The sequence below is a fragment of the Acomys russatus genome, chromosome 20 (genome assembly GCF_903995435.1).
Source record: "Acomys russatus chromosome 20, mAcoRus1.1, whole genome shotgun sequence".
In the NCBI taxonomy this organism is placed as follows: Eukaryota; Metazoa; Chordata; class Mammalia; order Rodentia; family Muridae; genus Acomys; species Acomys russatus.
The window spans coordinates 45,048,503-45,075,935 of record NC_067156.1 but is presented as its reverse complement, the minus strand read 5'-3'; the positions used below and the strand labels follow the sequence as shown (position 1 = coordinate 45,075,935).

The following is a 27,433-nucleotide window of genomic DNA, read 5'->3' as shown; positions in this document are numbered from 1 at the left end:
CATAGGGTAAGATTTAAATGCTGTTTTAACTCATGAGCTCATTTATTTTGCTCTTTAAATAATTATTTGTTTGACTCAGCACGCAGGGAAAAAAATGCCTTTGTTGCTCTCAGTGTCCCCTTCCCCACAGGGTCCTCTGTGATGGCCCCTACTTTTTCTTCTGCCCTGTGAGGATGCTGTTGGAAGGGCTACTACCTGAAAGTCTTTGTCTGCCAACTACAACTACAGTGGGGAAATAAAGGAGGGAGGTGTGCCAATTCTCTAAGAATTTCTGGCTGTCAAATAGCACATCTGGACAATCCAGGCTAGGAAAAACAAACATGCACACTCATTTCTTTTAAAGTAAGGCTCTTTACGCTGGAATAAGCCGGACACTGTTCTCAAGATCCATTTCCTTAACTGTGCTTGCCCAGTCCTACTTTTCAGAGGTGTGTGGTCCCTTGGCCCATTCATTCCACTAAGAGATGGCAAAGCTTCCTAGCGACCTCCTGAAAGCAGGGCCACAAAAAGACTCCAGAATCTGGTTGAGAGATGCCCTAAATTTACAGACCATTCATCGAACCAATTGCCAAGTTTAATCATTAATCAGAAGGGTCCAAGACAAAAACTAACTAATGCCACGCCCCAGTCCCATTTACCAGCTATGCTGGCAGACTGAGTGCGCCCCCCCCCCTCCAGTAAACCATCCCGTTTAAGGACCCAGTCAGAGTTCTGCCAGGGGTCACACCTGAGCACATCTCCTCTAAGAACTCATTGCGACTGTGGCGCTAGCCCGTGGCCAGGGCTCCCTGCCCTGATAGGAATTCCTTCTGTACAAAGCAGATGCAGTTCAATCTGGAAACGTCCAGCTCCTGTTTGTTCTGACAATTGATCGTGTTCCTGGTGGGGGTAGCAGGGAGATCCAAAGGGCCTGCTCTAGGTTAGAGGGAGCGATCCAGAGCGAGGGTCTGTCCCTGGCCATCTATGAATCCCTCCCACCACCACCACTTTGTATCGGAGTCTTGATCCCTGCAGGAGATCTGGGTCCCATCAGCTACCACGTGCGGCCCCTCTCCCACTCGGAAGTTCAGTAGCACTCTCAGGCACCCTTGTCTCCAATTTTTGCGACCCCCGAAGCTCTCAGGAGAAGAGACAGAGGGCTGCTGCGGGGTCTATTTCCAATCTAGTCGCTGGCTGCCCCCTCCCCCGCCGTCTGCTAGCTTTGTAAGGCAGTCAAAACAGAGCTAGCGGCCAAGGAGCGGGACGGGAAGCCCGGCCGCCTCGCCTCGCCCCTCGAGCAGGCCCTAGCCCCCTCCTCTCCGCCAGGGCCTGCCCTCCCCTTTCCCACTTCTCTCCTCGCCCTCACCTCCCCCATACCCCGCTCTCATTTCCTCTGGCACCCGAGCTCGCCAATCCCTCCTCCGAAGCCCTGTTTCCAACCTAGACTGGGCACTCAAACTCACGCCCCCCGCCCCCACTTCTCTCCAACCCCATCTTCTTCACTCCCTTTGCCCAGCCCCCCTTCCTGCCTCTTCCCCACCCCCATCTCTCGCCCGCCCCCGACTCTGCTTGAGATCGCCCCCTAATATTGTCCCCGCCCACCCCGCGCCACTGGCCCCCTCCGTCCCGGCTGCGCTCCACGTGTGGACCGCTGCGCCCAGGCCCCCTCTGACAGCCACCGCCCGCCGTCCCGCCCCGCGCCCCGCCGGGCCTCTAAAACCCCGGCGCCGCGCCCTCCTCCGCGGCATCTTCCCGGGCGTCCAGCCTCCTGCCCTCCCTCCGGCTAGCCGCTCGCCACGGCCCCGCGCACCTCCGCTGGGCTGTGCAGCCTCCGCCTGCGCCTAGCTGCCCTGTAGGACCCCTAACGAACCCCGAGGAGACCCTCCTCTTCTTTTGGGAGTGACTTTTGTTCGCTCGCCTGCTTCCTTTGGTGACTTCTGCAGCGTTCCAGGATCTGTGCCCTGAGCGCACGGGAATCTGCTCAGCCTCTGCACACCCCCTCCCTTTTTTTCCCTCGTGAGGTCCGCTTTCTTTGTAACTTTATGCCGCGACTGCTCGGGTTACTTTTGTAATTTCCCGCCCCCACCCGCTGGCGGTCCTGGAATCGCTCGGGGCAGTGGCCCGGGGGATGCAACGTGGACCGCGCGGGACTGTCCGCTGCATTGCCGCCGCGCCTCGCTGCCTCCTGCTCTAGAGCCCGCGCCCTAAGCGCTGCGGGTCAGAAACTGACGCTGCGTTCCGCTACACCAGGACACCGAAACCCAAAGGAGTCCTGAGAGTTGACGGACGGACGAAGGGCTGGTCAGACCCTGACTTTTTTGGGGGGTGCCTTGCGGATTTGGTCTTCGACAGTCCTCTCTCCGCGGGCCACGTTCCGCGCGCTCTTGGCGCTGGCGATGGGGAGACGGCGGCGGTCTTGTCTACAGCCCTACTTCGTGTGGCTGGGTTGCATGGCGCTCTGGGCGCAGGGCACAGCTGGCCAGCCCCAGCCTCCGCCACCTAAGACGCTCCGGCACCAGTCGTCCTCGCAACAGGTCCGGCCCGCAGCAGCGGGCGCTGAAGGTGGCTTCGGGGCGCCTGAGTACCGGGACGAGGGCGCGGTAGCGGCGAGTCGCGTTCGCAGGCGAGGACAGCAGGATATCCTTCGAGGGTAGGTGGGCGGTAGAGTGGCTGGCTGGTGCGGGAACCTTGGCCTCCCTGCCTTCTACTTCAAGCCCTCCCTTGACTTTCATGCTGACGGGTAGAGCTGTAGTCCCCTCCACTAGAACACTTAAAGACCCCCAAGAGCTCCAGGAGCGCCCCTTCGTCGTCCCCCCCCCCCGCGCCGCCGAAAGCCTCAATTCCTCTGGGGAAAACTCTCCCTAGGGGACTTGGCTGGCTAGTGGTGGGGAGCCTGGCCTCTGGGTGCGGAGGACAGGGCGTGTGCAATGTCTGTGGCGCTGGGAAAGGTTCCCAGGGTCAGGACGAAAGCGGGCCTGGGTCTGCCCTGAGCCGGCCCCCCCCCCCCCCGTGAGCTTGCCTGCTCCCCCACGGTCTGGAGCGCAGCTCTAGAGCCTTTTGTTTGAGGACGTGTGCGGTTCTCCAATCGCCAGTTCCAGCGCTCCACCTTCTGAGTCGCCTTCCTTGACACTTAGGGGCCAGAGACACAGTTGATCAAGGAGGATGGATTTGGAAACAAGAGCAAGGATTTTTGAACGGAGTGTTCCTTTTGTTCTCAACATCCGGCGGCTAGAATAGTAGCAAATTATGTGTTTCTCTCGTTTCTTTTCCCAGTTTAAAAAGGCAAGCAAGGGAGGGTTGATGAAAGGGGGTGTTTAGATGTTCGGGACCCTCCCCCCATTCTCGCTTCTGGCCCATTTACTTCCACATCTGTTTCCCAAACCCCAAGAATTTGAAGTGGAGCTTTGATTTTTTTTTTTTTTTTTTCGTCGTCCTGAAATCTAATCGCTCTGGCATTGCTTAGGGAGGCATTTTTATGTTTCTGCACCCATCTTTACGTGTGTACCACCGTGTTTGTCCCCTGCAGACCCAACGTGTGCGGTTCTAGATTCCACTCCTATTGCTGCCCAGGATGGAAGACACTCCCAGGAGGAAATCAGTGCATTGTCCGTGAGTGTTTGGCGGGGCACAAGATCTAAGGCAGCATACTTGACTCTGTTTCAGGGTTGACCTTACATTCAGTGTTTGAACACTCAGTTGCCTATACAAAACCATTGGTCACATAACCATGGTAATGAGAACTCAGTGGTGGGGTGGAAACAGTGTCAGCTGAGACAGGCTTTAGATTGTCTGGCTGTTTTGTTTTACCATTTGTGTGTGTTGATACAAAGGGAGGGAGGGCTTTGTGTTGGAACACTTCCTTAGATAATTGAAGATCACCTCTTCTTTAAAATTCCAGATAAGACCACTGTATTACTAAGGTCACTCTTGGACTCTCAGGTTTTGACCATCAGAATATCAGTCTTAGGCCTTTATATTCTTTTCTCATCTCTGGGTTGTTCTCAACATCCACATGGCAAAAATGTAAAACGACTACTCTCACAGACTTTGAACTGACCCAGAGTTAACAGAATTTTTGTTTTGTTTTGTTTTGATTTTGATTTTAAGAGACTTAATTTAAGTTGTTTGAGTCTGGGAGGCGGGGACAGTGAAACTTAGAATTTCCACACTGGACAGTATGTTTCTCAAATGTGACCCTAATACCTTGAAAAGTCTGTGTATCAGTACTTAAATGTTGAGGTTATTAGTAGTAGTATTTTTAAAGATTCCATCGTGTACATAAGCAGGTCTCCAGGCTCTCAGTGGACAGACAGTTCATTAGTCTCTAGATCCAGGGACCCAGGGGGGCCTTATTTCACAGATGTGTGGGGTGAAGTGTGATAGGCCTTTCCCTATGTGTTTGTGTAGCTCAGAAACATTTGTCCACTATGGAGGACAGCTGGGTCACAGACAGCACATGCTTTTACAGTCCATCTTGACTTTAGATTGACCTCGGCGTCCTCTGAGGGGGGGAGATAATTATGCCACTGTGAACAGCACAAAGGCAAGCTACCTTACCAGAGGGGCTCTGTGGGTATGGTGTCATCTCCGACTCTGCATTTTTTGGGTTTTGTGGGTTTGAGACAGACTCTAAGTGTTCTTTCAAAGGACAGAAATCTGAAATTTTATTGTGAAGACTGTTTTTTTTTCCCTCTGTCTTTTCAAAAATCACACAACCTCTAGCAATCAAGCAACATTAAGAAACAGTCACTGTGTCCTTTTAAGTAATTTGTTCATACATATTTTATATACCCCCTCTCTGAATGTATAGGTCTCTGGTTTTATTTCAGAAAGAAAGTAAAGAATGATGGCCACTTGCCTTCTCTCCAACACAGAAAGTCCTATGTGGAGTATTTACAGAAGGTGCATTACTCTTTCAGGCCACTGGGGCATTACTGTGTCTGCCTCACACTAGCAGGGTCTCCTAGACTGTTGAAACAGCTAACGTCACTCACCACACACCTGCCACACTAGCTGGGAATGACTTAGGCACCGCGGAAAGTCTGACTCACTAAATGTAATGAATGTGACTGCCGTTATTGACTTGGAGAGCAGCCGAGGAGAAGGGATAGGTTTATGGTACGTGCTGAAAATCTGTAGAGTCAAGTTTTATTGGATCGCTAAGGAATGGGAATTCCAGAGAGCCAAGCCTTCCAGTATAGCGGCAGTAGTAATGTATGTATGGCCCAGCGAGTGTCCACTTTAAATGCTTTGGATCTTTGAACGTCATTATGCCATTTCCTTCTTTAGACGATCAGTTTCCAGTCCCTCACAGGGAGTACTGTCACCCACATTTCTCCCACTTGAAATATTTGAGTGCTAATGAGATGTGTTAGGCAAACCTTGACATTATCTTCCTATCTCCAAAAATATTTATGATATTTATGTCACTTATAGCTAAGTAATATTATTAACACCTTATGAAAATGACTTACATACTTGAGAGTAGGGAGTTTGTGCACAAAATCAGCAGAGAGGATTTGCGGTCCCTCTTGCATGAGGCTCACCTGATTTCAACTACGTTAAATTCAGTAATTCCGTAATTTTCACATCTTAAAAAAAAAAAATCACATGTGAGGAAATAAGGAAATTAAAATCATTGTAGACTGAAAGCTATGAATTTTTATTTTCTTGATAAGAAGTATTTCTTTGTTGAATTTACTTATATCTCACCAAGAAACAAAGACAAACTCTGAGGCAATTTACAAATAATGTTAATAATATGAGGACCAATGATGAGTTTTCTCGCGTGCTTGTATCTCTGCATTCTTTCTATGCAGAACAAGCTTTAAAGTCTAAAGTTGGACCCTTACCAGGCGTCACACAGGAAGATAGTTAAGAAGTAGCCTACCATTTAAAAAGCACGATGCATTATGATTGTGTTTTCTTTTTCCCTAGGATTATTTTGTTGCTTAGTTTTTATAGTCGGGGTTCCTAAGTAGTCTCCTGAGATGAAGCTAACTGTTACCCAGGATGGCCTTGAACTCCCAGGCTCTCTTTCTGCCATTCAAGCGCTGAGATTACAGGCTTGAACCACCATGCCCAACTGTTATTATTCTTAATTGTGGCTTGACATGCCATTGAAGTACTTCCAAATTTCCGTGTTTGCTTCAAAACTGATTTTCTAGCTTTCCTTTAATAAGATCTTAGAACGTGAAATAATGGAAGAAGGGTTTGCTTATGCATTTACTTATGGAGAAGGTATGCAATACTGCTTTGGTCATTTGGGAAACAATGGGATAAGATTGGCTTAGCATCATAGCATTTGAGACCTTAAAAAAAAAAAATCAGACCCTCACAATAGAACTCCTTTTGATTTATGTTTCTAATGAGAAAATGGAACCCAGAGAAGTTTTGAGTGTTTTCTGTGCTCACACTGGGCCATTGATAGAGAACTCAACTTTACATCTCTTATGTAATACATTTTAAGTACCAGTCCCTACATCTTCCCCTAACATTACCATGCTCCTGGTATGTACATCCTTTCTGCTACTGCTTCCAAGAGTGCTAGGATTCAATGAGACCACAGACTGAAATGAGCATAGGGAGGAAGGAGTTCATCTGTCTTGCTTCCTCCTGGCCTGTGTACGGTACACACTGAAGCCTTGACAGACAGCTAAGGGCCTGAGAGTGTCCAAGCTCCACCCCCTTTGACTTTCTTTTGGTTTAAAAGATAGACGGGGGCCACTTCATCCAAGCCTAAATTTACCTGCCTGCTAAGAAGAAGGGGCCCCTGAAATAAAACTATATTTTAATGAGCATCTGCCAAAGAAAATTATTTGTGGTAAGGAAGTAATACATTTTAAGTATTCTAGGGTGGAAGCCATTTTCTTGCCTTTGGGGGAAAAAATCTTGAGGACATAATATTTTTACAGTATTTTCATTCAGGAGAACTCTTGTTAATACACTGTCCATATTATACAAATGCTAAAGGCTGTCTCAGAAAAGGAAAATCAGTTGCCAAGTTGGTTTGATGCTGTAAAGAGTCCCTCACACTATCAGAGGTCCCAGGTCTCTTTGAAAGTGTCAAGACCTCTCTCCAGCAGAAGATTCATATGCTTGCTGCTGCAAGTATTTACATGTAGTTTCAGGGCATTCCCAGACCCTTCTCTTGTTTCATGTATCCAAGGTCAGAGCAAATTAGCACACAGTCTTTGTGCTCAAAGAGGGAATTCAACTGGGGACATAGAGATAAATCTTTCAGCTCCTTAATGGCCTGACTAAATTTGGGAGAGAGTTCCCGTTCCAAGGCACTTGACTGTGGGTTTTGAGCCTAATAGTCTTGCCTTGGATGACCCTCTTATTCACAGAGGTCACAGCTGTAGGAAGCTTCACGACCCACCCGACCCCCCAGACCTTTCAGGATGGCTTTCAGAGTAGCGGCAGTGGGCTAGACTGCAGTGATAATATGGGAGAGGAAAGACTGGAGGAAGGGGAGGAGTTATGAAGAGGATAAAGATTGATGATAGGGCAGGGCAGAAGCCAGCTGGGATGGAATGCGGGTGGAAGCTGACATGTGGCCAGCTCTTTAGGGCCTGGTGTCTCTATTTCTACCAATCTCACATTCTTTCATAGTGGGATATATTTTCTAAGATGGTCAGTCTCTTTGGGTTTCCTCCCCACTGCCAGCTCCCTAAGGATCAAGACTTCCTCCCCTGGTGAATCCCGAATTTGAAAAATTTCAATTTTTTGTTAAAGAGAAACAACAACAACAAAGCAACTTGCACTGATAATCAAGTTAAACATCTGTCATTAATCAGTATCACAGAGTTTTTAAAAAGGTACTTGTTTCTGCATCATCACAAGGAAATTGTAAAACTTAGTACCATGGTCTCCAATGGGTGATTGTGTCGTGAACTGAAAGCCAGACGTTTTGCAACGTTGATTTCATGCCCTAGTTTTCCAGACCTATGGCTTTAGAGTATGGCTTCCATACTGTTGTGCGTGGTCGGGGGGTGGGTGGGTGGGTACTGTCACTCACTCCCACTCTGTGCTCTCTGCAGCCATTTGCAGGAACAGTTGTGGAGATGGATTCTGTTCCCGTCCCAACATGTGTACCTGTTCCAGTGGACAAATATCTCCGACCTGTGGAGCAAAATCAAGTACGTTCACTCTCTGGGGCTGCGTTCACTGCATTTTCCTTAAACTTGTGAACCGGTGACAACTGTCCTTTTCAAGGAAGACACAGATTGGTGATTGGTCTCACTAACCAGGAGGCCTGTGTTAACGTTTGAGCTAAGACCGTTTTGGTGCCCCAGTTGTTGCTTAATTGTCAACATAAAATGTATCTAGGTAGTGAGGTGGTTAAGATTCCATGAAGTCATTCTTCATAATAAGTGTAACTCCCCTAAGCTTTCATTATGTGCGAGGTTCTACATGTGGTGTTTGCATTATTTCACTCCTCTAGTCAACATTATATGATACTGATATGATCCCATTTTGCGGAGGAGAAAAGTGAAACACATAAGTATTAACTAACCCTGTCCTACCTTTATGTCTGTTGCTATGGTAAACATCATGACCAGAAGCAACGTGGGAGAGGAAAGGGTTGGTTTTATCTTACAACTCCCAGGCAACAAACATTCTATCTCCAAGGGAAGTCAGAGCAGGGACTCAAGGCAAGAACCTGCAGCCGGAACTGAAGCAGAGGCCATGGTGGAATTCTGCCTACCTGCTTACTTAGATGGCTTTCTCATCTTCTTTCTTTACCACCCAGAACCACCTGCCTAGGTAGTATAGCTCAGAGTGGGTTGGGCCACATCAACCATTAATCAGGAAAATGGCCCCGTAAACTTTCCCATGGGCAATCAAATGGACACAATTCTCCCAGATGACTCTACTTGTGTTAGAGTCAGCTCACCTACCCGAGGCAACATGGACTTGGATCTATTGACTAAAGCTGACTAAGCGTGTATCCCCAAACACTAGCCTGTGTTTATCGCCTTTTGTGTAACATTGCAGCCTCCATCCTATTTGTGTCTTAGGTATGGGGGAAGGAGATTAGAAAGGGAACAGATATTGACTGAAATACTGACTAAATACTGATTCAGTACTAACCTGCTTTGCTACACATATTAATTTCCAACAATTCCATGAAGATAACTGTAATAGAAGACAAAAAACAACTTCTTCCCATGGCTCTTCAGAAAATATTGGGACTCAAAGTCTAAGACTAACCTTGTGTGCAAGTGTTAAAGATCACATCAGATGAGGCAGAAATGATACTGTTTATTTAACAGTTCGATATCTAAATAAGGGCTTTAAATCTGTCTAAAAATGAGTATAAGGTTGTTAACATTTTAATAGTTCCCCCCTTAATTTTTTTCTCAATAGGGGTAATGTAGAACTTGTCTGATTCAGGAGTAAGATTTAAACCATGCACAGCAGCGTTCTTGCCTTCTGGTGGACCACTGACACGAGCCTGTGGGCTCATTGTTTTCAACAGTCTGTTTTCCCAGTGATTTGAGACTTGTCAGTCAAATGCACAGAGACTTTGAGTGTCTTCAGGAACACATTTCCTCTTGCTACATTGTCTGCCAGAGACCCTCCCTCTGTGTCTTTATTATCTATCTCCCAATTTGCTCACACTCACCCTTGGCAACAAGGAAAACATAAATCAAAGAAATACTGCTTCTTTTCTTTTTTTTTTTCCACCAACATAATATTATTATTATTTGGGCATTTCACATAATATGCCCTGGTCACATCAACTTCCCAGGCCCACCCCACCACCCTTTATGACCTCTCGCACAAAAGAAAAAGAATTTTAAAAATAAACAAAACCAAGTGCAATACTATTTCTTAATGCCCAGACCTGAACAGGGAACAATATACATGGTACCTGGTGTCATCAGGAGCCACGCCTCCATTTGGCCTTCGGAGAATACCTAATTCCTTTCCATCAGGAACTTTTCTAACCTTCCCAACCTTCATCCCACCTGAACTTGCTAAAGCCTTTTAGCGCTGTTTATCACTAACTGCCTGAAACACTTTCTTGCACGAGTGCGTGTGCACACACACACTCATGTAGAGGCCAGAAATTAACCTAGGGTGTCATTCCTTAGGTACAGATCACCTCCAAAGTGAGGCTCTTAATTCATGGCTGACCACAGTCTTCAGTCTTCGTGTCTGCAGCTGCTTCTGCCTCAGCAGGAGACAGTGTCACCCATCCGGTGCTTATGTAACTGTGTCTTTTCTTTTTTTTCCATGTAACTCTTTAAACATGTGTGTTCTACCAGACAATATATCTTTTTCTTGCTGTGTGCTTCAAGCCATCCTCAGCTGCCACCAGACTCTTGTCTACCTGGCATCTTTAAATCCTCTTTCTGCAGAGCAGGCCATCCTTTAAAAACCAAACCGCTTCACTTCTATTAAAATCCTTTCCTTTCATCTGGAATTGAGACATACTAAACCCTTCTGGGGGGCAATGGCAAGGTGATCCCCACCTTGTCTGGTGGCCTTGCCTGCCTTTCCATGACACCTTCCACACCAGTCTTTGCAGAAAACCCTAGAAGCACCCTAAGGTCTTTAGACTCTTGGACTCGTATCCCTCTAAAGCTGTTCGTTGCTGTTTCCCATGCCTGGCTGATTCTCATATTTCAAAGATCAGTCTAAATATCACATAAGAGTGAGCTTTGTTTTTCTGGTTGCTGTGTCTAAGTTCCTAACTGGATCTAAGCAGTTCTCCTCCAGACAGTTAATTACAATTTATAATTACCTTGTAGTATTTTAAACTTAGATTTTGATGGTCTCCTCACTGATATGCAGGTTCCACAAGGCCTGACTTCCCCCCCCCAGCCCATCATGGCAGCAGGCACACAGGTCCTGCCTGACTTCTAAGTGGATAAGAGTGTCCCCCATATGTCCTAAGCTATGCTACTAATACCTTCTAGTGATTTCCTTTAACACTGGAATCGCAGTTTTGTTTTAAATATATACTAAGTCATGTCGTCATGCGTGGTAACAGGTATATGTACATGTGTAGCCTTAATGACAGCCAATAGACTTTCGCTAGCATTTGCATCAGTAGAATAAATGTGTCATCAGATGGGACAGGGAGTTCACAGATGTGCAAGCTGGTGGATACAGTGTGGTGACTGGCGTCTGTTCTTTTTTCTTGCTGTTCTCCGCAGTCCAGCAATGTAGTATGAGGTGCATGAATGGCGGAACCTGTGCTGACGACCACTGCCAGTGCCAGAAGGGATACATCGGGACTTACTGTGGACAACGTAAGAAGCCTTAGGATCAACTTTATTGTAAACAGTGACTTGCCGGCCATTTCATATTGGTCAGAACTTAAGTTCTTGCAAGGCTCCTGGTTGGTCATTGGAAGATGTAGTTTTGTATAGTAAGTCCCAGGTCACAATCTAGCCCGGAAGAATTCTTCTAACTCAGTAGTTTTCTTTTGTTGTTGTTGTTGTTTTTTAATGTTTTATAATATGGATGTTGAATACTAGTGATGTGCTATCAAGTTTGGTATTTATCTTGGGTATTTATGCCACAAAATATAGATATGTTCCTGAAAAAAAAATGATAAAGGATACTGGAAAACTCTATAGCTCCCAGCCCCACCCCATGAGAGCCAATTTCACAAAGTACCATTTGTTCAAATGTATTTAATACCAGAATACAGGACTATGACATTATTTGAAAAGATTAGATATTGCTACGAAAGAAGAGGCTTTTAACAAAGCTCTTACCCACTCCCCAATACTGGAGATTGAGACCAGGGCCTTGACTTGCATATGCCAGGCAAGCATGTTCTCGGTGTGCTATGTCCCTGCTCCAGTAATTACAACTATGTTCACTGGAGGGAATCCCACACTGATGAGGAAATAGTCCTGTTTGGAGGAGGGTGTAGGTTGTAGCTCTCAGGCTGTGACACATCCCTGGAGAATACAGTTGGTTAAGGTTCTGCAAGCCGTGTCACTTCTATGAGAGCTTGTACTGGTTTTGTTGGGTTAGTTTTGTTTGCAGTACTGAGCATGAGTCTAAGTCTTCGTGCTTGATGGACAGGCTTTCTGTAGCTGAGCTGGAGCTTCAGGCCTCTTTCTAGTTTTTAATTTGAGACAGGACCTCGCTAAATTACCTAGGCTGTCTTTGAGCCTCCCATCCTGCCGCCTAGGGCTCCCCAGTAGCTGGGATGCACAGGCCCACACTGCCTAGCCCAGCCAAAGTTAGCGTAAGTTGAAGTACATAGGATGAACATGAAAGAAGGTTGAGTCACATGTGGAAATGCCATCCGTGTCACTTCATTCATATTTTATGTGAGCCTAGCCTCTCTTCCGGGCTTCCCTGAGAACTCCTGATCTATTCCTAGCAGAGAACTGATGTTAAGTGTGCGTGAGTGTCTGCTTTTGATTATGGCATGTTTTTGTTGCCATTTAAAATGTCTCTTGATTGTGATAACATGTGTAACCTGGCATTTACCATTAAACACTTGGAGTCCCAGTGTGGTGGCATCAGCCTTTGCACTACAGGCATCTCTACTCCATCTTCAGGATGTCTGTTGTGTCAAACTGGAGCTCTATGCCTGTGAGACTGTTGCCCTCACTTTCTTCTCACCCCAAGCCCTAGCACACATCTTTCTATCTTTATGCTTTCCGTTGCTCCAGGTGCTTTACGAAATGTAATTAAAAGGACACATGAGCACAGTGTCTGTCCTTTTTTTTTTTTTTTTTTTCTTTCCTTACTGGTTTAATTTACTTGACCTGATAAACTCATGTTTTATTCAGGATACAGCATGTCCCTCAACTGCTTCTTCTTAAATTACTGTCAGGAATCCTCTGTCTGTCTGTCTGTCTGTCTGTCTCGTGTGTGTGTGTGTGTGTGTGTGTGTGTGTGTGTGTGTGTGTGTGTGATTGTTTACGTATCTGTTGATGGACATTTATGCTAATTCGTCTTTTGGCTATTGTGAGTAATGCTGCTGCAAACACCATTTTATACATAACTATTTGAGTCTTGGTTTCCATTCTTTCAAATATATACCGAGAAATGGAGTTGCTGGACAAACGAAAGCTCTGTTTTTAGAGTGTTCGAGGGAGAACTGTACTGTCTTTTGTTACAGCATGATGCAGAAGGGCCCAGCTTAACTTGCTAACACTTGGGGTTTTTGTTTTCTTTTTTGAATGAAAATCACTCTAATAGCTATGAAGCACTGTTACATTGTAGTTGTCCTAGCTATGGTTTGTTGGTTGTTGTTGTTTTTTTTTTTTCTTCCCTGAGACAGGGTTTCTTTCTGTAGCCTTGGCTGCCATGGACTCATTTTGTAGAGCAAGCTGGCCTCAAACTCACAGAGATCCACCTGCCTCTGCAGGTTCTCTAACACTAGTTTAGTGTTTGCTTTCGTTGTTACAAACATCGAATGAACTCTACCACTTTGTAAAGCTGGCCACGAGCTTGTATTTCTGAAGGAAAGTTAGAGAGACACAGGTAGATGGGAAAGGCAGGTCTCTGTGATGGTGGCTTCTTGTTCCCAAAAGACATTGAAAACAGACATGCTTGGAGCCATTATCTAAACAGAACTGATAAGGGGAACGGAAGGAACCAGGGGCCCCAGTCTTAGGGCCCCTCCCATCCAGAAAGGATACTTTTGCTTTCTCAGAAGTTCAATTTTCTGTCTTTCCTGGATGTCCAATTGTCCATCCCAGAGAATGAACAATCCCCTAGATGATCTATGGGGGCCCCGTACAGTACTTAGCAACTCTCATTTACTCAAGGTTGCATACCTGGCCAATATTCAGAGAGAAACTCAGAAGTGGTTGCTCTCTGAAGGCCTCTTCTGAGAGAGGGCAACACCCACTCATAACTAGCAATGTTGGGAACTCCCAGTCAACCATCACAAAGGCTAGTAGGAGATTGGGTGCCATCATAGCAGGGTACTGTGATCTCTTATGGCTAGACAGAAATTTCTCCCTAGAGAAAGTATAGGTTTATGCTGCCTATCCCAATACAAGAGATAGGGCAAGCCAGACTACAGTTTCCCAGAGAGGAAGGATGGGAAGAAGTTTTCACTCCTTATGCTTAGATAGGGAAAGTCACTGTGCTAAGTTGCTTTTTACCCCACGGCCAGATCTTAGATCCCCGTGCTATGAATAACTTAAGGGTAGACACCTGGTTGTAGTGGTGTGGGTAGACAAAGTCAGTTCTGTCTTTGAACCATTCCAGAGTGTAGGCAAAACTTGAAGTAATATTGAAGTTTTCCCAATGTAGAGCAAAAAAGTGATAGCCAGTTTGCTGAGTTGAGGTAAGGCATGCCTGAAATTCAGATGGAGGCACTAAGTGAACTAGGGCAAATGTTCTGTCTCTGTGAGGTACACCTTGTCTGATAGATGGTCACTTTGACCTTTCAAATGCCCCCTTCCACACAGACACCCTTTCTTCAGGTCCCAAGCTGTATGCACCAAGCTCTCTGTTGGCCTTGTTGAAAGGCCTGGCCTCTGGAGGTCTCCAAGCTGATGGGGGAATGGGGTAACAAAACAGTAGGTGCACTGGCTGTGGAGATGTGGGTGGGGCCCAGAGACTGAAGGCCTGTCTAAACACACATGAGGCCCTGGGGGTCCACCCTTAGTACTACAGCACTCAGTTCATGGAGGAAATACATCTGAACTTACGAGTTCCCCAGCCGTGTGCTTCTGTCACTGATGTGCCTAGATCTGGTAAGCTCATGTGAATTTTTAGAAGCCCAGGTTTGGGTGCTAGACAAGTTAGAGGCCAGGAAGGAAAAGCCTGCTTGGCTTGGAGGCTGGAGATGAGGGCTCCGCTGGGCTTAAGGCCTGGCCTTTCTGCCTGGCATCGATCGTCTAATTAAGGTAGAACTTCCTTTCCCTCCTGCTACTTGCTTTCTTTCCTGCTTGGTTGCACCCTCTTTTGTTGTCACTTTCCAGTTGTTGCGGCATAGACAGTCAAATGAAAGGGGACATCCTGGCACTCTCTAGACACATGTGGTAAATTACCCTGTGCTTTTCATGCTTGCTTACAGAGTATAAAACTGAAGGAAAAAGAAAAAAAAAGAATTAATATGAAAAATTTTCAATGGTGGATCCAACGCAGACTAGATAAGATTAGGGTTTAATTAAGGTCACAGGGTACCAGAGTCATAGCATATCAGCAAACACAAATAATGCGAACAGGCACTACCCTCTTCATGGTTGTTAATGAGGAAGACACCCATTCTCATACTGGTAAAAAGCTGAGGTCTCAGACAGGTACCTCTTTTTCTCATGGTTTTGTCCTGAGGGACAAAAAGACCACGAGATAGTACATCTCTAAGGGAGGCTCTGGAGAGGGAGACAAAGGGAAACATCTGGAAGATATTCCAATATATGTTTTCTGTTGTCTTTTGTTGCCCAGTGGTGACTGGTTTAGCATATCAGTAACCAGATGAAAGACACAGATGCTTTTCCTCATTCAGCCTTCTGCACTGTAAGGGAAAATATGACATTTTCGTTAGAACCACAGAGCAGAGCAGAGCACGGAGTGATTGTTAAGAGCATTGCTTAGGACTGTCCTTGCCCTAGTTACTTTCAGCCTGGATTCAGTACCCAGGGATACATGTAGGTTATGTAGAACAATCAGAGCCCGGGGCGGGGGGGGGGGTGTCTTTTGCCTGATTCTAACACACAAAGGGACAGCTATGGCGTGAAAAGTCCCTTCCCTTGTAGAACAGTGCTCTGATCTCTGCCTGGCTCCCTGTCAACCTTGCTCTCTAGTCAGAGGACTAGGAAAGGTCCTGAGTCCCCAACCAGGATACCTGTGAACAGTTCTTTCCTGAGTGTCTCATAGGATGGAGCCTCTCTGTCTACTTCATGTCACGGGGACAGGAGAACATAAGGCACAAGCAATGGTTAGCAGATAAGAAGGTGAAGCGAGAATAGGTTAAGATGGCATTTTCTTCTAAATTATTTTATAGGGAACTGTTGAAAGTGAGAACAATAAGTATTGGCAGCTTTTGAATTCAGAAAAGCCCTTGAAAAGTGATGTTTGGTAACACGAGGACTATGTAAACATTCAAACTGCTTTAAAATGTCAGCAGTGCTCCTTAGGAAGCATCTTTGCCTTTTACTGAGCAGCATCGCTGTATGTCCTTCCCTTTGCATGGCACAGTGACGCCGCACATGTAGGGAAGAGGACCAATAGGTAAGTGAACAGGTGAGAAGCTGTGCTGGTTAGCTCCTTGTCACTTGACGTGAGCTGGACCCATCAGGGAAGAGAGACCCTTGGATGGGGAATTGTCTCCATCATGCTGTGGGCAAGTCTATGGGGCGTTTTTGACTGATGGTTGATAGGGTAAGGGTCCAGCCCACTGTGGGAAATGCTACCCCTCTCTGCCCCCGCCCCAGGGCAGATAGTCCTATGTTGTATAAGAAATCAGGCCGAGCAAGCCAATAAGCAGCGTTCCTCAATGATCTCTGTTTTAGTCCATGCCTCCAAGCTCCTGCCCCAGATGTGTGTGCTTTGTTATAGACTATGGAGAACTATTAGCTGAGTTTTCTCTCTAGCAGAAGCATAAAAAGTGCAGAACACATTGCAAACTTAGGTAATGAGAAGGTCAAGGATGAGAAGAAGTCAGAGTAAGGGAAAGGGAGTGCACATTTGCCCACAGGTCACGGTCTCTGCTTTTGACCCTGTGGGAAAAGTGTTTTTGGAGACAGGGAGAAGCAGGTCCATTCAGAGATGCTGTGGCAGAAAACTGACTCCATTGACTGTGTAAAACAGTAGCAGAACCTCTGTGGCTGGAGTCAGATCTTGAGAGGAAGGTTTGGCTTCATAGGCAAAGGGCAGAAACTTGAGCTGTTTCCCAAGTATGATGGGAAAACAACGCGTTTTGAAAAGTCCGGTGTCTTAGTTAGGATTCCCGTTGCTGTAACGCAGCACCATAACCAAATTGGGAAGTGAAGGGTTTATTTGGCTTAAGCTTCCACATCACAGTTGATCATTGCAGGAAGTCGGGACAGGAACTCAAAGAGGGAAGGAATCTGGCGGCAGGAGCTGATGCAGAGACCATGGAGGGGTGCTGCTTACTGGCTTGCTCCCCATGGCTTGCTCAGCCTGCTTTCTTATATAGCAGGATCACCAGCCCAGGAATGGAACCACCTACGATGGGCTGGGGCCTCCCTCATCAATCACTACTTAAGAAAATGCCTTACAGCTGGATCTTATAGCGGCATCTTCTCAATTGAAGATCCCTCCTCTCAGATGACTGTAGCTTGTGTCAAGTTGACACAAATCCAGCGAGCAAATTAAGTAATGTGACCTGATTAACATTGTTTACAAAGTCACCACAGATGCCACGCTGAATCTGCTGTCTAGGGGGATAAGAAGGAAACAGAACAACTGTTGGATAAAAGGCTACCAGGGCAGCTAAAGAGCTGGCGAGAGCATAGGTCACATTTCTGTTTTGGAAATTGTTTGTAGACCGGGTGTGATGGATTGAAAAGAAAAAAAAAAAAAAGGCCAAAAATGACATATGGAAGACTATCAGTGGAGCTGCGCTGAGTGATGATATCATTTCCTTATTGGGATCAGCTGACCAGGAAATGACTTGGCAGAGGCTGATGGAAATCAATAGTTGTGTTAGGTCTGTTGGACTTCCAAGTAGATTTTCCTGCAAACTCAGATATAAGGTCAGGTCAAGACAGAGACATCCGTTGGGATGCATATGAATTAAAGTTTTCATTATAATATTTCAATCGTAGATATAGACAATCATTAGAATGTTCTAGACAAAAGAAGAGACTTGTAGTCATAGCCTTGGATGATCTCACCATTTTGATATAGACAAGGGTGAATAGGCTATGAAAATTGGATGAGAAGGAATGAACAGAAGATGGGACATGAACAGTCAGGCCTGATAGCTTGTACTCACTCAACATACCAGTTTTATGTTGTCCTGTGTCGGGACAGTTTATTTATTTCTCCTTTTGAACATTTTTAACACAGCTGAGAATGTTATTTCTATCTGATAGGCCTGTGTAGAAGTTACAGCCGCAGTTTCAAACTCAGCTTGGGCCCAAGTGTTTGTTCTCTATAAAATGGTACAGGAGTCTGTCTCATGAAAATGTATGCCTGTCGTGCGGTCTAGCACAGAGCAGATGCTCAGGATGTGTCTGACATGACATGTTCTTTAAGTATCTGAGCTCCTCTAATGAGTGAGCTTGTGCTGTTCTTCAGGCTGAGGCCAAGAAATGTTCTCGTTGGCAGATGTCACTGGCATCTGCTTAGAGCGGCTTCTGCCTGTGCAGAGCCTGTGCTGTGCTCCCTTCCTTTTCTTCCCATACAAGCATTTTCTTCTTACTGGGTGACTAATATTTCTTACAGGGTAGATATTTGCATGGATTCAAATGTCCTTCAAGCACATTTTCACCTATAAAATACTATTTCCATTAATTTTTATTGCAAAAATATTAATTCATAAAATCACGTCACTCTAAAGAAGAAAATTATCCTCTTCTGTGTTTTGAGTGCTTATACGCCATTTGTACTTTCTGCTTCTCTTTTGTTGTTGCTCTTTAGTATAAACATTTGGATGTTGGAAAACAGTCTCCTCAGACTCCTCTGTCGTGTATATGTTCTATAACAAAAAAGAAAGAAAGAAAGACAATTAAGAGTAGAGAAAAGAGACCATGTAAGATGAGCATGCTCTTAATCCCAGAATTTAGGAGAGGTGGGCAGATTTCTGTGAGTCTGAGGCTAGCAAGGTGCTGGGAAGGGCTGGCACAGGGCACAGGGCACAGGACACAGGGCACAGGGCACATAGGGAACAGTTGTATCAGTAACCACAGTGCACAGAGGGAGGCTCTTAGGCCCAGCCAACTGTGTCTTATGTGATGGACAGGCACAGGAGCAATGACGGCCAGTGCAGTGAGTCATCCCAGCCTTTCTGTTCACAGGACCCTTCTCAATATTCGCAGTGTTAGAAATTTGCACTGGGAAATGTAAGAACTACTTGCTACTCATTTTAAAACTGGTGTCAACCTATATAGGTTCACATAAATACGTTATGAATTATAATTCTACTTTCTGAACCTCCAGACACATTGGGAAGAAGTAGGGATGCGCTAGCTTAGCCTAGACAGGCTAGTCTAAAGTCACACTGCAAGCGGCCCATCTCTTGAGGAGAAGCTGAACCTTCATCAGCACTCTCTGAATTTGGAGAACTCAGAGAAGCCAGCCTCCTGCTCATAGGTCCCAGTCGGGGGCCCTGTTCTCCCCCATTTTGTGTCCTTGTGCTTTGGGACAATGTCCCTGGAGGGCAGAGATTGTCAGATGCTTTTCTCAGTAGTTCATTTTAATTTGGGGTGGGGAGGGGGGTGAGGGCAGTGTCTCACCGAAGCTGGAGCTACCATTTGGCTAGGGTGGCTGGTCAGGGAGCTTGAGGAATCTGCCTTTCTCTACCCCGACAATCCTAGGATTACAAGGGCAACAGATTTTTTGTGTGGATGCTGAAGTCCAGACTTAGGCCCTCGTACTTGCACAGCAAATACATTCCTAGCTGGGCCATCTCCCCGGCCCCATCTGTGTCTTTCCCAAAGGCTGGTACAGCAACAAGAGGCTGTGTCTGGGAAAGTGGCTTTCATTCAAATTTCCTTCCCCTTGACAACATTAAGAAGATTCCTTGCATTTCCATTAATCATATTCAATTAGAGTTATCCTTCTGCAAAATATGTGTTGGGCAGTTGGGAAATCCTAGATCCAAATCTAGTAATGGTTTACAATTAAGCCTTCAAGTCCTGGCAGTTGATTCCAAGAATTACATACTCCTTAGAGATCTCTGGGAAGTTTTTGTTCTATTTGACATTTCTATCCACTTCCATCTGTCTCACAACCCTCACGGCCTTCACTCCCCCTTTTCCTGTCCTTTATATTGATTTGTCTAACTTTTTGCCTGCCACGTTTTTCAAGGCAGTGGTGTCACAAATGCTACTTGGAAACATACTGTGTGACGGATGAAGACAGAGAAGGGCTCAGTGATTCTTAGGGAGACACACTTACTTCTCCAGAGCCGCATGGCATCATGGTTTTGATGAAAAGTGTGACTGCGACAAATAACCCTGGGGTTGTTGACACGGTGACGCTTTCAGATGAAAAGAACATTCTCTTCCTAAGTGTGTGTCTTCTTGCTAAAATGGGGAGAGCAGAACTCTGGACGATGGTGATTAGTGAGGAAGGAGCCAGGAGGCCGCACCTTCAACCCACCCCTGTACTTACTGAGCTTCTTATTTTTGATATGTTCCTCACTTGAAGGTGAATGTATTTTGCCCCTGTGTCCCAGAACAGGTGATAGAATAGTCATCTTCTGACCCTGTGAGCATCAGACCCAGCTAATCCTCATCAATCTGATTAAAAAAAAAAAAGTTGTTAGTGTTTGCTTAATGATAAAATGTATGCATTGGTAAAACATCTCCTTCTGGCCAATCAGATGCACTCGCTTATGTTTTAGAGAGGAAACTGAATAGATGTTTTCTTGGAAGCCTCAGAGCAGGATCTTGCTGGGCTCAGATTAAGCATGCTGTTTAATGAGCTGTTCATTGATTGTTTTTTTTTTTTTTTGACATACAGCTGTATGTGAAAATGGATGCCAGAATGGTGGGCGTTGCATCGGCCCCAACCGTTGTGCTTGTGTTTATGGATTCACGGGGCCACAGTGTGAAAGAGGTAAGAGGGAAGAGGTGATCGGGGAACCTAAATTCTTGAAGTTTATTCTATAGTTATAAGGATGTGTGCATGCTTTTTGCTATGCAACAGGAATTAGTCTAATGAAATGTCTATTTTCATGTGCCAGTAGCTTGAATGGTAAGATTTGGGGCAGCAAGCATATCATTGATTTTCATACAACTATAGACTTTTATTATGCTCATGTACTTTCTAGACATTGTTGGGAGTGCACTCTCTGCTGTAAAATGATGATGATGATGATGATGATAATATGATAGCTGAATGCCACACAATCTGACACAAGTTGCCCTAATGATAAGGAAACCCAGTACATTCCATAACAAGCCCAGGGCTACTGGGGCTTCACAGCAAATGTGATCAAGGCTTTCTGTGCCTTCCTCTCCATTTCTTGGCCCTGCACTCCTGTGTGCTTCAGTTTGGTCTTACGCTGGAGAGTGTTGGACTGTTTCCTTGTTGGCTGGTTGTTTTGTGACTGTATGAGGACTGGCCTCATTACTGAGGCAACATACTTCCTTGTTTCCTCTGTAGAGAGAGAAGCTTCTCCTTCAACTGTTTCTTGGTCAGTTATATAGTCTCCAGAGAGAATAATTCATGCCGGTGGGATTAAGCTTGGGTTCTTCCCAGCAGCCCTTGATAACGGCTACTTGATAGGGTTCCTATGTTGGCTCTGGGTTCGGCACCCATCCCTGCAGCATGGTATGGAGTCACCTCCCCAAAGGCACATACATGAAAAGAATGGCTGGGTAATGTGAGCCCAGCAGAACTTCCTTTACGCAAGACAACTAGACAAGCATCCTCTGCTGACCACAGTGTCTCCATCAACAGTCATTATCCTAAGATGAAACCAGCTTATAATTTCAATAGCAGTTTCCACCTGGCGGCTGGGAACAGCCAGCACTGATGCTCTAGCAGCTTAGTCATACAGCATGACAGCAGTGTGGCCACCGTGATCCACCAAGGAAGTCAAACCTTATGAAAGGTAATGAATAACTGCCCAGTGCTGGGCCCTGAGGCTAAACCTAAGTCTAGGTTAAAGGACAAATTACATTATCAAGGTGTTGTATATGTCTTCAGGCTTGTTTTCCCTGGGCTATGGTGGTTTCTATAGATACATAGCACTTTATTGGAAAACTAAAGTGTCTGGCGTTAATGTCAATGAAACAATGCAGGTATAGATCCAGAGAACCTTTAAATTGTGGAGAAGATGCTTTGCACTTTAAAACAGACATGCATTATCCTCACAAGAATTTCATCTTGGTATTCAGGGTAAGTCTTGAGAATAAATTGGGATATTTGAATAATATGGTCAAGTATGAGAAGTTAGACATGTGCCAACTTTTAATCTATGCCTGCGTGTATGCACATTGAGATGTTTGTGGTATTCCGAATGTAATTGAGATTTTTTTTGGGGGGGGGACTAAAGTACATTCCACAGATGACGGAGATTATCATTATTCTTAGAATGAATTCTAAAGCTTTTTACCAGATGTCCTTCTTGGGGGAAGGAAAATGGATGGTGAAATGCTAGCACAAGTTGCTCGCATGGAATTTTAAACTCAAACATGCAAACACAGTCACGACTGGTGCTCAGTGTTTTCTATTGTTTGTGTAAACTGTACATCTCTTTCATCTCGAAACAGGTTTCAAAGTTAGGTTCTAGCTGGCACAGGGTTGGTTGTGTCCTTTCAGCCCAGGCTTCCAACCATTCCATCACTGTTCTCCAACAGTTGCTTTGACCCCAGTAGAGTTGTGTACGTTTTACATGTACAGTAGCATGCTTTAGGAAGAAATTATAAAATTAATCAGCCAATGAAATGACCTTAAGGATACTTTTTAAGACTCACTTAAAAATGATTTTTAATTACTGCCCTGCAGTAATGAATGTACAAAAGCTCCATTTCCTTCAAAGAAGCCGTTAAGAATTTCATGTAGCCATGAACTAGAACACTTCAAGGACACATTTTTCAGCTAATTTTTACATGTACCTAATAATGTTTATAAAATTTGAGCTCACACACTCTCTCTTTAGAACTAATATAACTATTGTGTACAAGAGGAGTGACCCATTTATGTTGAGTAAATAGGTTAATTTGCAGGCTTATAGTTAAAGTTTGTGTTCTTACTCAATTACTGATTTCACAATACATGTTCATATATATATATATATATATATATATATATATATATATATATATATATATATATATATATATATATATATATATATGGATATAGATAAATCTTTATAAAGTCAAGGACATTTTCTCTCCTTAACATGGAATATGTAGAATTTCCTTTAAACTAGCCTCCTGGGCTCGGGTCCGTGGAGCAGACCTGCTTTTCCAGCTCATTGGGCCCTGGAAGAGCTAATGACTGGCATGATTAAGCTATTTAACTTGAGTCTTGGAGCTGTAAGCTGATGCGCTGTAGTCTCCTGCCTTTATGATACACACAATGACCTTTTATAGTTAGCAGAAAGAGAGAGAGAGGCCTTGTGGTCACATGCTGACTGTAAAATGCAGGCAGCTCAGCTGTGTCCAAAGCACATAAAAGAATTCAATTATTTTTGCTTCTTTTACCAAAGAGATGAAAAAAAATGTATTTCCTATGTATCTGAAAGAAAACAGAAACAGAAGTCAGCATTACATAGCAGGCCTCAATTTTCTTCCGAGAGTACCTTGTCATTTATCAGCAGAAATTTCAAGGAGACAGAGAGGGAATAAGTAAGTCCACGTAAAGGATGTTTAGACACACTAAAAGGATTGTTTTATTCCTGATGTTATCAGCCCACAGTCCCTTTTTCAATTCTTTGACTCCAGTGAACACTTATTTAATGACTGAATTTCCCCTGAAGCTTCCCTGAAGAGCACCTGGTAAAAATATACGTTACACCCTCCTAGTTACACACAAACTGACTACAGATTATATTGTCATGTAAAATATGTTTTTCTTAGAAAAGCATTTAACTCTATAAAATGTCAACTACCCTGATACCCAGTGACATCGTCTTTAAATTTTAAGTCTTCCAAGCATGGCCAGAAGAGAGTGGTTTTTGGAAAGAGGGACTATAGGATTACTTTTTGCATCTATCAAAGTTTTAAAAGTTTTTCAAAAAAAGAATTCTTCTAAAGTGTGCATTTGCAAGGATGTGGAATTGTGAGATTGTGTTGCAAATGGTACTGGCTATAATAGCAAAGCGTCACGCCTTCATGATACAGAACTGGCTCCATGTTTGGGCAGCTTTCTTAGTGTCATACAGTTGTGGAGGCTGATAATATGATCTCATTCTCCAAAGGGATGCTGAGGCAGAGTTTCTTGGATCCTTGGAGCCACGGGACTCTCACTCTTGTCACTGTCCTGATTGGCTTAATACTACACTGTTTCTCTCCTACTTACTTACACCTGGTGTTTAAAGTATGCACACACACACACATCTCATACTACCCAGTTCAGCATGAATGTGACATCAGCGCCTTCTCCAGAAGATCCATTGTAGCCACCACTAGAGTAGACAATTGAGACCTCAGGGGTCTGCATGTTTGTTCACCCCCTCATATGTCAAAAGGTAAGGTAATGGTGATGGTCATTAAGCCACTTTGACCTTGTCTATATTCCTCCAAACAAGAGGAGAGCTACCTTAGAGTTTCTCTGAATTCTGAGGATTACATGGACAAAACTCAAGTTGCAAATAACTCATACACTTGTGTTAACCTGTACGGTTTCCCCAGGCTTGAAATTTATTATAATGGATGCATGGTGGGTTTCTATAGTATTTTAGTGACACAGAGAATGAATAATATGTACAGAGTTACATAAATGTATGGTGGAAGAAAAAAAACCAGTGTCCTGCATACATCTGTAGGCAGCAGATTTGATGCTTTCAAGAAGTGTCTATACAATACTTTTCATTTAAACTATGCTTTATTGTATTTTTAAGTTAATAGTCATATGCATATAATTTAGATAATTTAGGAAGCAAATACAAGATAAAGGGAGAAACTGCAGTTATTCATAATTCCTAGGCTCAGGGTTAATTACAGTTTAATTATTGAATAATTCGGCTCTTATTCCTATTGCACATAAAGTATTTTCAAAGAATGGGATCTTGGCATTCTTACTCGAATCTGCTCCTCCATAAATAATACTGTGCTTCTCCTTTGGCACTGTTAAATATGCCATGGGCTGCGATTGCTGCATGGCACAAGTATAGTTGTGCATCCTCTACACCAAGTCTATGGTCTTTACAAAGCCATTTCCCGAGCCCAGAGATGGAAGCTCTGCCCAGGTAAGACCTGTGGCACGGTGATTATGAAAGCCAGAGCATATATTTTGCAGCCCAGCTCAAGACCCCAGCCTTAGTCCCTCTGTCATAGTCAGCCCCGCCTTAGTCCTTCCGTCATAGTCAGCCCCGCCTTAGTCCCTCCGTCATAGTCAGCCCCGCCTTAGTCCTTCCGTCATAGTCAGCCCCACCTTAGTCCCTCCGTCATAGTCAGCCCCGCCTTAGTCCCTCCGTCATAGTCAGCCCCGCCTCAGTCCCTCCGTCATAGTCAGCCCCGCCTTAGTCCCTCCGTCATAGTCAGCCCAGACTGTCTTCTGCCACTTGATGTTTAAGATCATTTCCAAGTTTATTTATCCTTTGTTTTGTTTTGGTTAGAGCTCTGTGCAATAAAATATATTCATAGATAAACATGTATCTGGGCAACATTCATAGAATACATCCTCTGAGCATAACAAGGAGGTGCCGGGTACTGGTACTTGAAAACAACAGAAACTCTGACGCGTTCCACTCCTTCCATGGGAAAACTCTGTGGTTTATTCCTTGGTCAGTGTGTTTGGAAACTCCTTCCTTCTTCTAAAATCTTCTAAGTCTCTATTTTTCTCATGCTTTGGTATTTTATTTATTTTCATCTTTTGGCCCTAAATTGGAATATATGACTACTACTAAACTACTTTTATAGAGGCTATTTAACCTTTACTCACTCAAATATTTGTTAAGAACTTAGGAAGTATTGAGTACTTGGAAATCTAATTATGAAGAAATAGTGTATACTTCATTCACAAGAAGCCAATTGTATTCAAAGACCAGTACTGGAAATCATCTTTAAACACAAAGATACAGTGTCCATGGTAGATAACATAATAGGGATGGAAAGAAGTAATGAGCTCAGAGATGCTTCTCAGTTGTGGGGTGTTAGGATGGTGTTCCTGTCAGTAATGTAAATGTAGAATGAAAAACAGCGTATAACCTTCCACCATCGTAAAATGCCACCAGACTGTCTCCTACATTAATATTACAAGTGATATTATATGGCTCAGTCTGACTCTAACATTACGTAAGCTTCATAATCAGTTGTAATTACCGCAGTGCACTAAGCCAGTTTTCCCCCTTTTCTTTAACACTGAAGACTTACTAGAATGGAAATCACAAAGAAGAAATATTATCAAGTATAAATGTTAAACCCACTTATGCTTATGAGTCAGTGGGCACACATGTTTCGCCAGCATGCACGCACGCGCGCGCGCGCGCACACACACACACACACACACACACACACACACACATTTCTGCTCTGGTAAGGCCATTAAGAAGAACATTTTATAACCTTCCACCCTCTAAGCTAAACTTAGCCTTAAATGGGCATCAGAGAAATACCAGAAGATCTATGAGAACTTTATGTTTTGGCACTGGCTCAGATAGCATCTTTATCTTGAACACCATTAAGAAGACAAGGCAGGAGGTAGGGGGTGGAGCAGGCTCTAAAGGGCAGAAGCAAAGGAAGAAAAAAAAAAGATGATGGATGAATCAATGGTAGACAAGACATGTGATGCTTGTGTGTGTCACACAGGGGATTTGGGCTTTGGAGAAAATCAATTCCTGAATAGGTTTCTCTGGATGGGGCCCAGACTTCCACCTCTCTGTTCTTAAGCCTTCCTGTTTACATCTGCAGAGTAAGGTATTTCCCTGCCTCAACGTCATATCAGATGGCATTAAGTTAGCAGGTCTGGAAACTAGTCAGAGCTGCCATTCCAAATATTAACTCATAAAACTTAATTGTAACAGAATGTTGCTATGTAGGAGTTTCTTGAAAGGGATTAAACACATCTGTGTACAGATGGGTGAGCCTTATGTAATAAATACAGGTTTTGCACAAAGATCCAAACAAATAATACCTATTTCTAGAAGTGGATGGAGCCTTGTAATTTCCTAATAGAGTTGCTGGGAGGATCAAAAGTAGGAAAACCTGACACATAATCAGTGTGCTCGCCACATGGCCAGCACCCGTTATTTGTTATATTTCAGGAACATTGGCCGCAGTAGAAATTCAGAGGTTAGAATTACCTTTCTGTGGCATTGTTTGCCCTCTCTGACACCTGCTTCTATACATGTAATAAGTGTTTATGAGAATTAAATGATAATAATATAATACCTGACATCCCATAAAGGATGATATTGATAACTTTAATGACTCCCAAGATCATCAAAAAGATTGATGTGATGGTTACTTATTCATACTTAAATCTAGGATGGGAGAACCAATGTGATTCAAGTTAAAGAGGTAAAGTTTAATGCCGCTTTTATTAAGAGGAAAGACTTTGACTAAATGGGAACTCTTTGGAGAATCTCATCTTCATGAAAGGAGAATTAATTGGCATAGAAAAGAGGCTGTAGCTCTAACTATCATGAAACCATGTCAGGGATGTGCGCACTTAGGAAAGATGACCCTGCTGGGTGTGGGTG

General features: G+C 44.3%; 1 protein-coding gene across 1 annotated transcript in view; it reads left to right on the top strand.

The window, feature by feature from the left end:
- Positions 1-1,737: 1,737 nt before the first annotated feature.
- Positions 1,738-27,433, top strand: part of Fbn2 (fibrillin 2) — a 202,684-nt gene continuing 176,988 nt past the window's right edge. Inside the window, exons 1-5 of the mRNA XM_051163405.1 lie at positions 1,738-2,629; positions 3,506-3,588; positions 8,022-8,120; positions 11,151-11,246; positions 20,578-20,673. Of these exons, the coding sequence (XP_051019362.1) occupies positions 2,376-2,629; positions 3,506-3,588; positions 8,022-8,120; positions 11,151-11,246; positions 20,578-20,673 (628 nt within the window). The 5' untranslated portion in view covers positions 1,738-2,375. The remainder of the gene's footprint in view (positions 2,630-3,505; positions 3,589-8,021; positions 8,121-11,150; positions 11,247-20,577; positions 20,674-27,433) is intronic.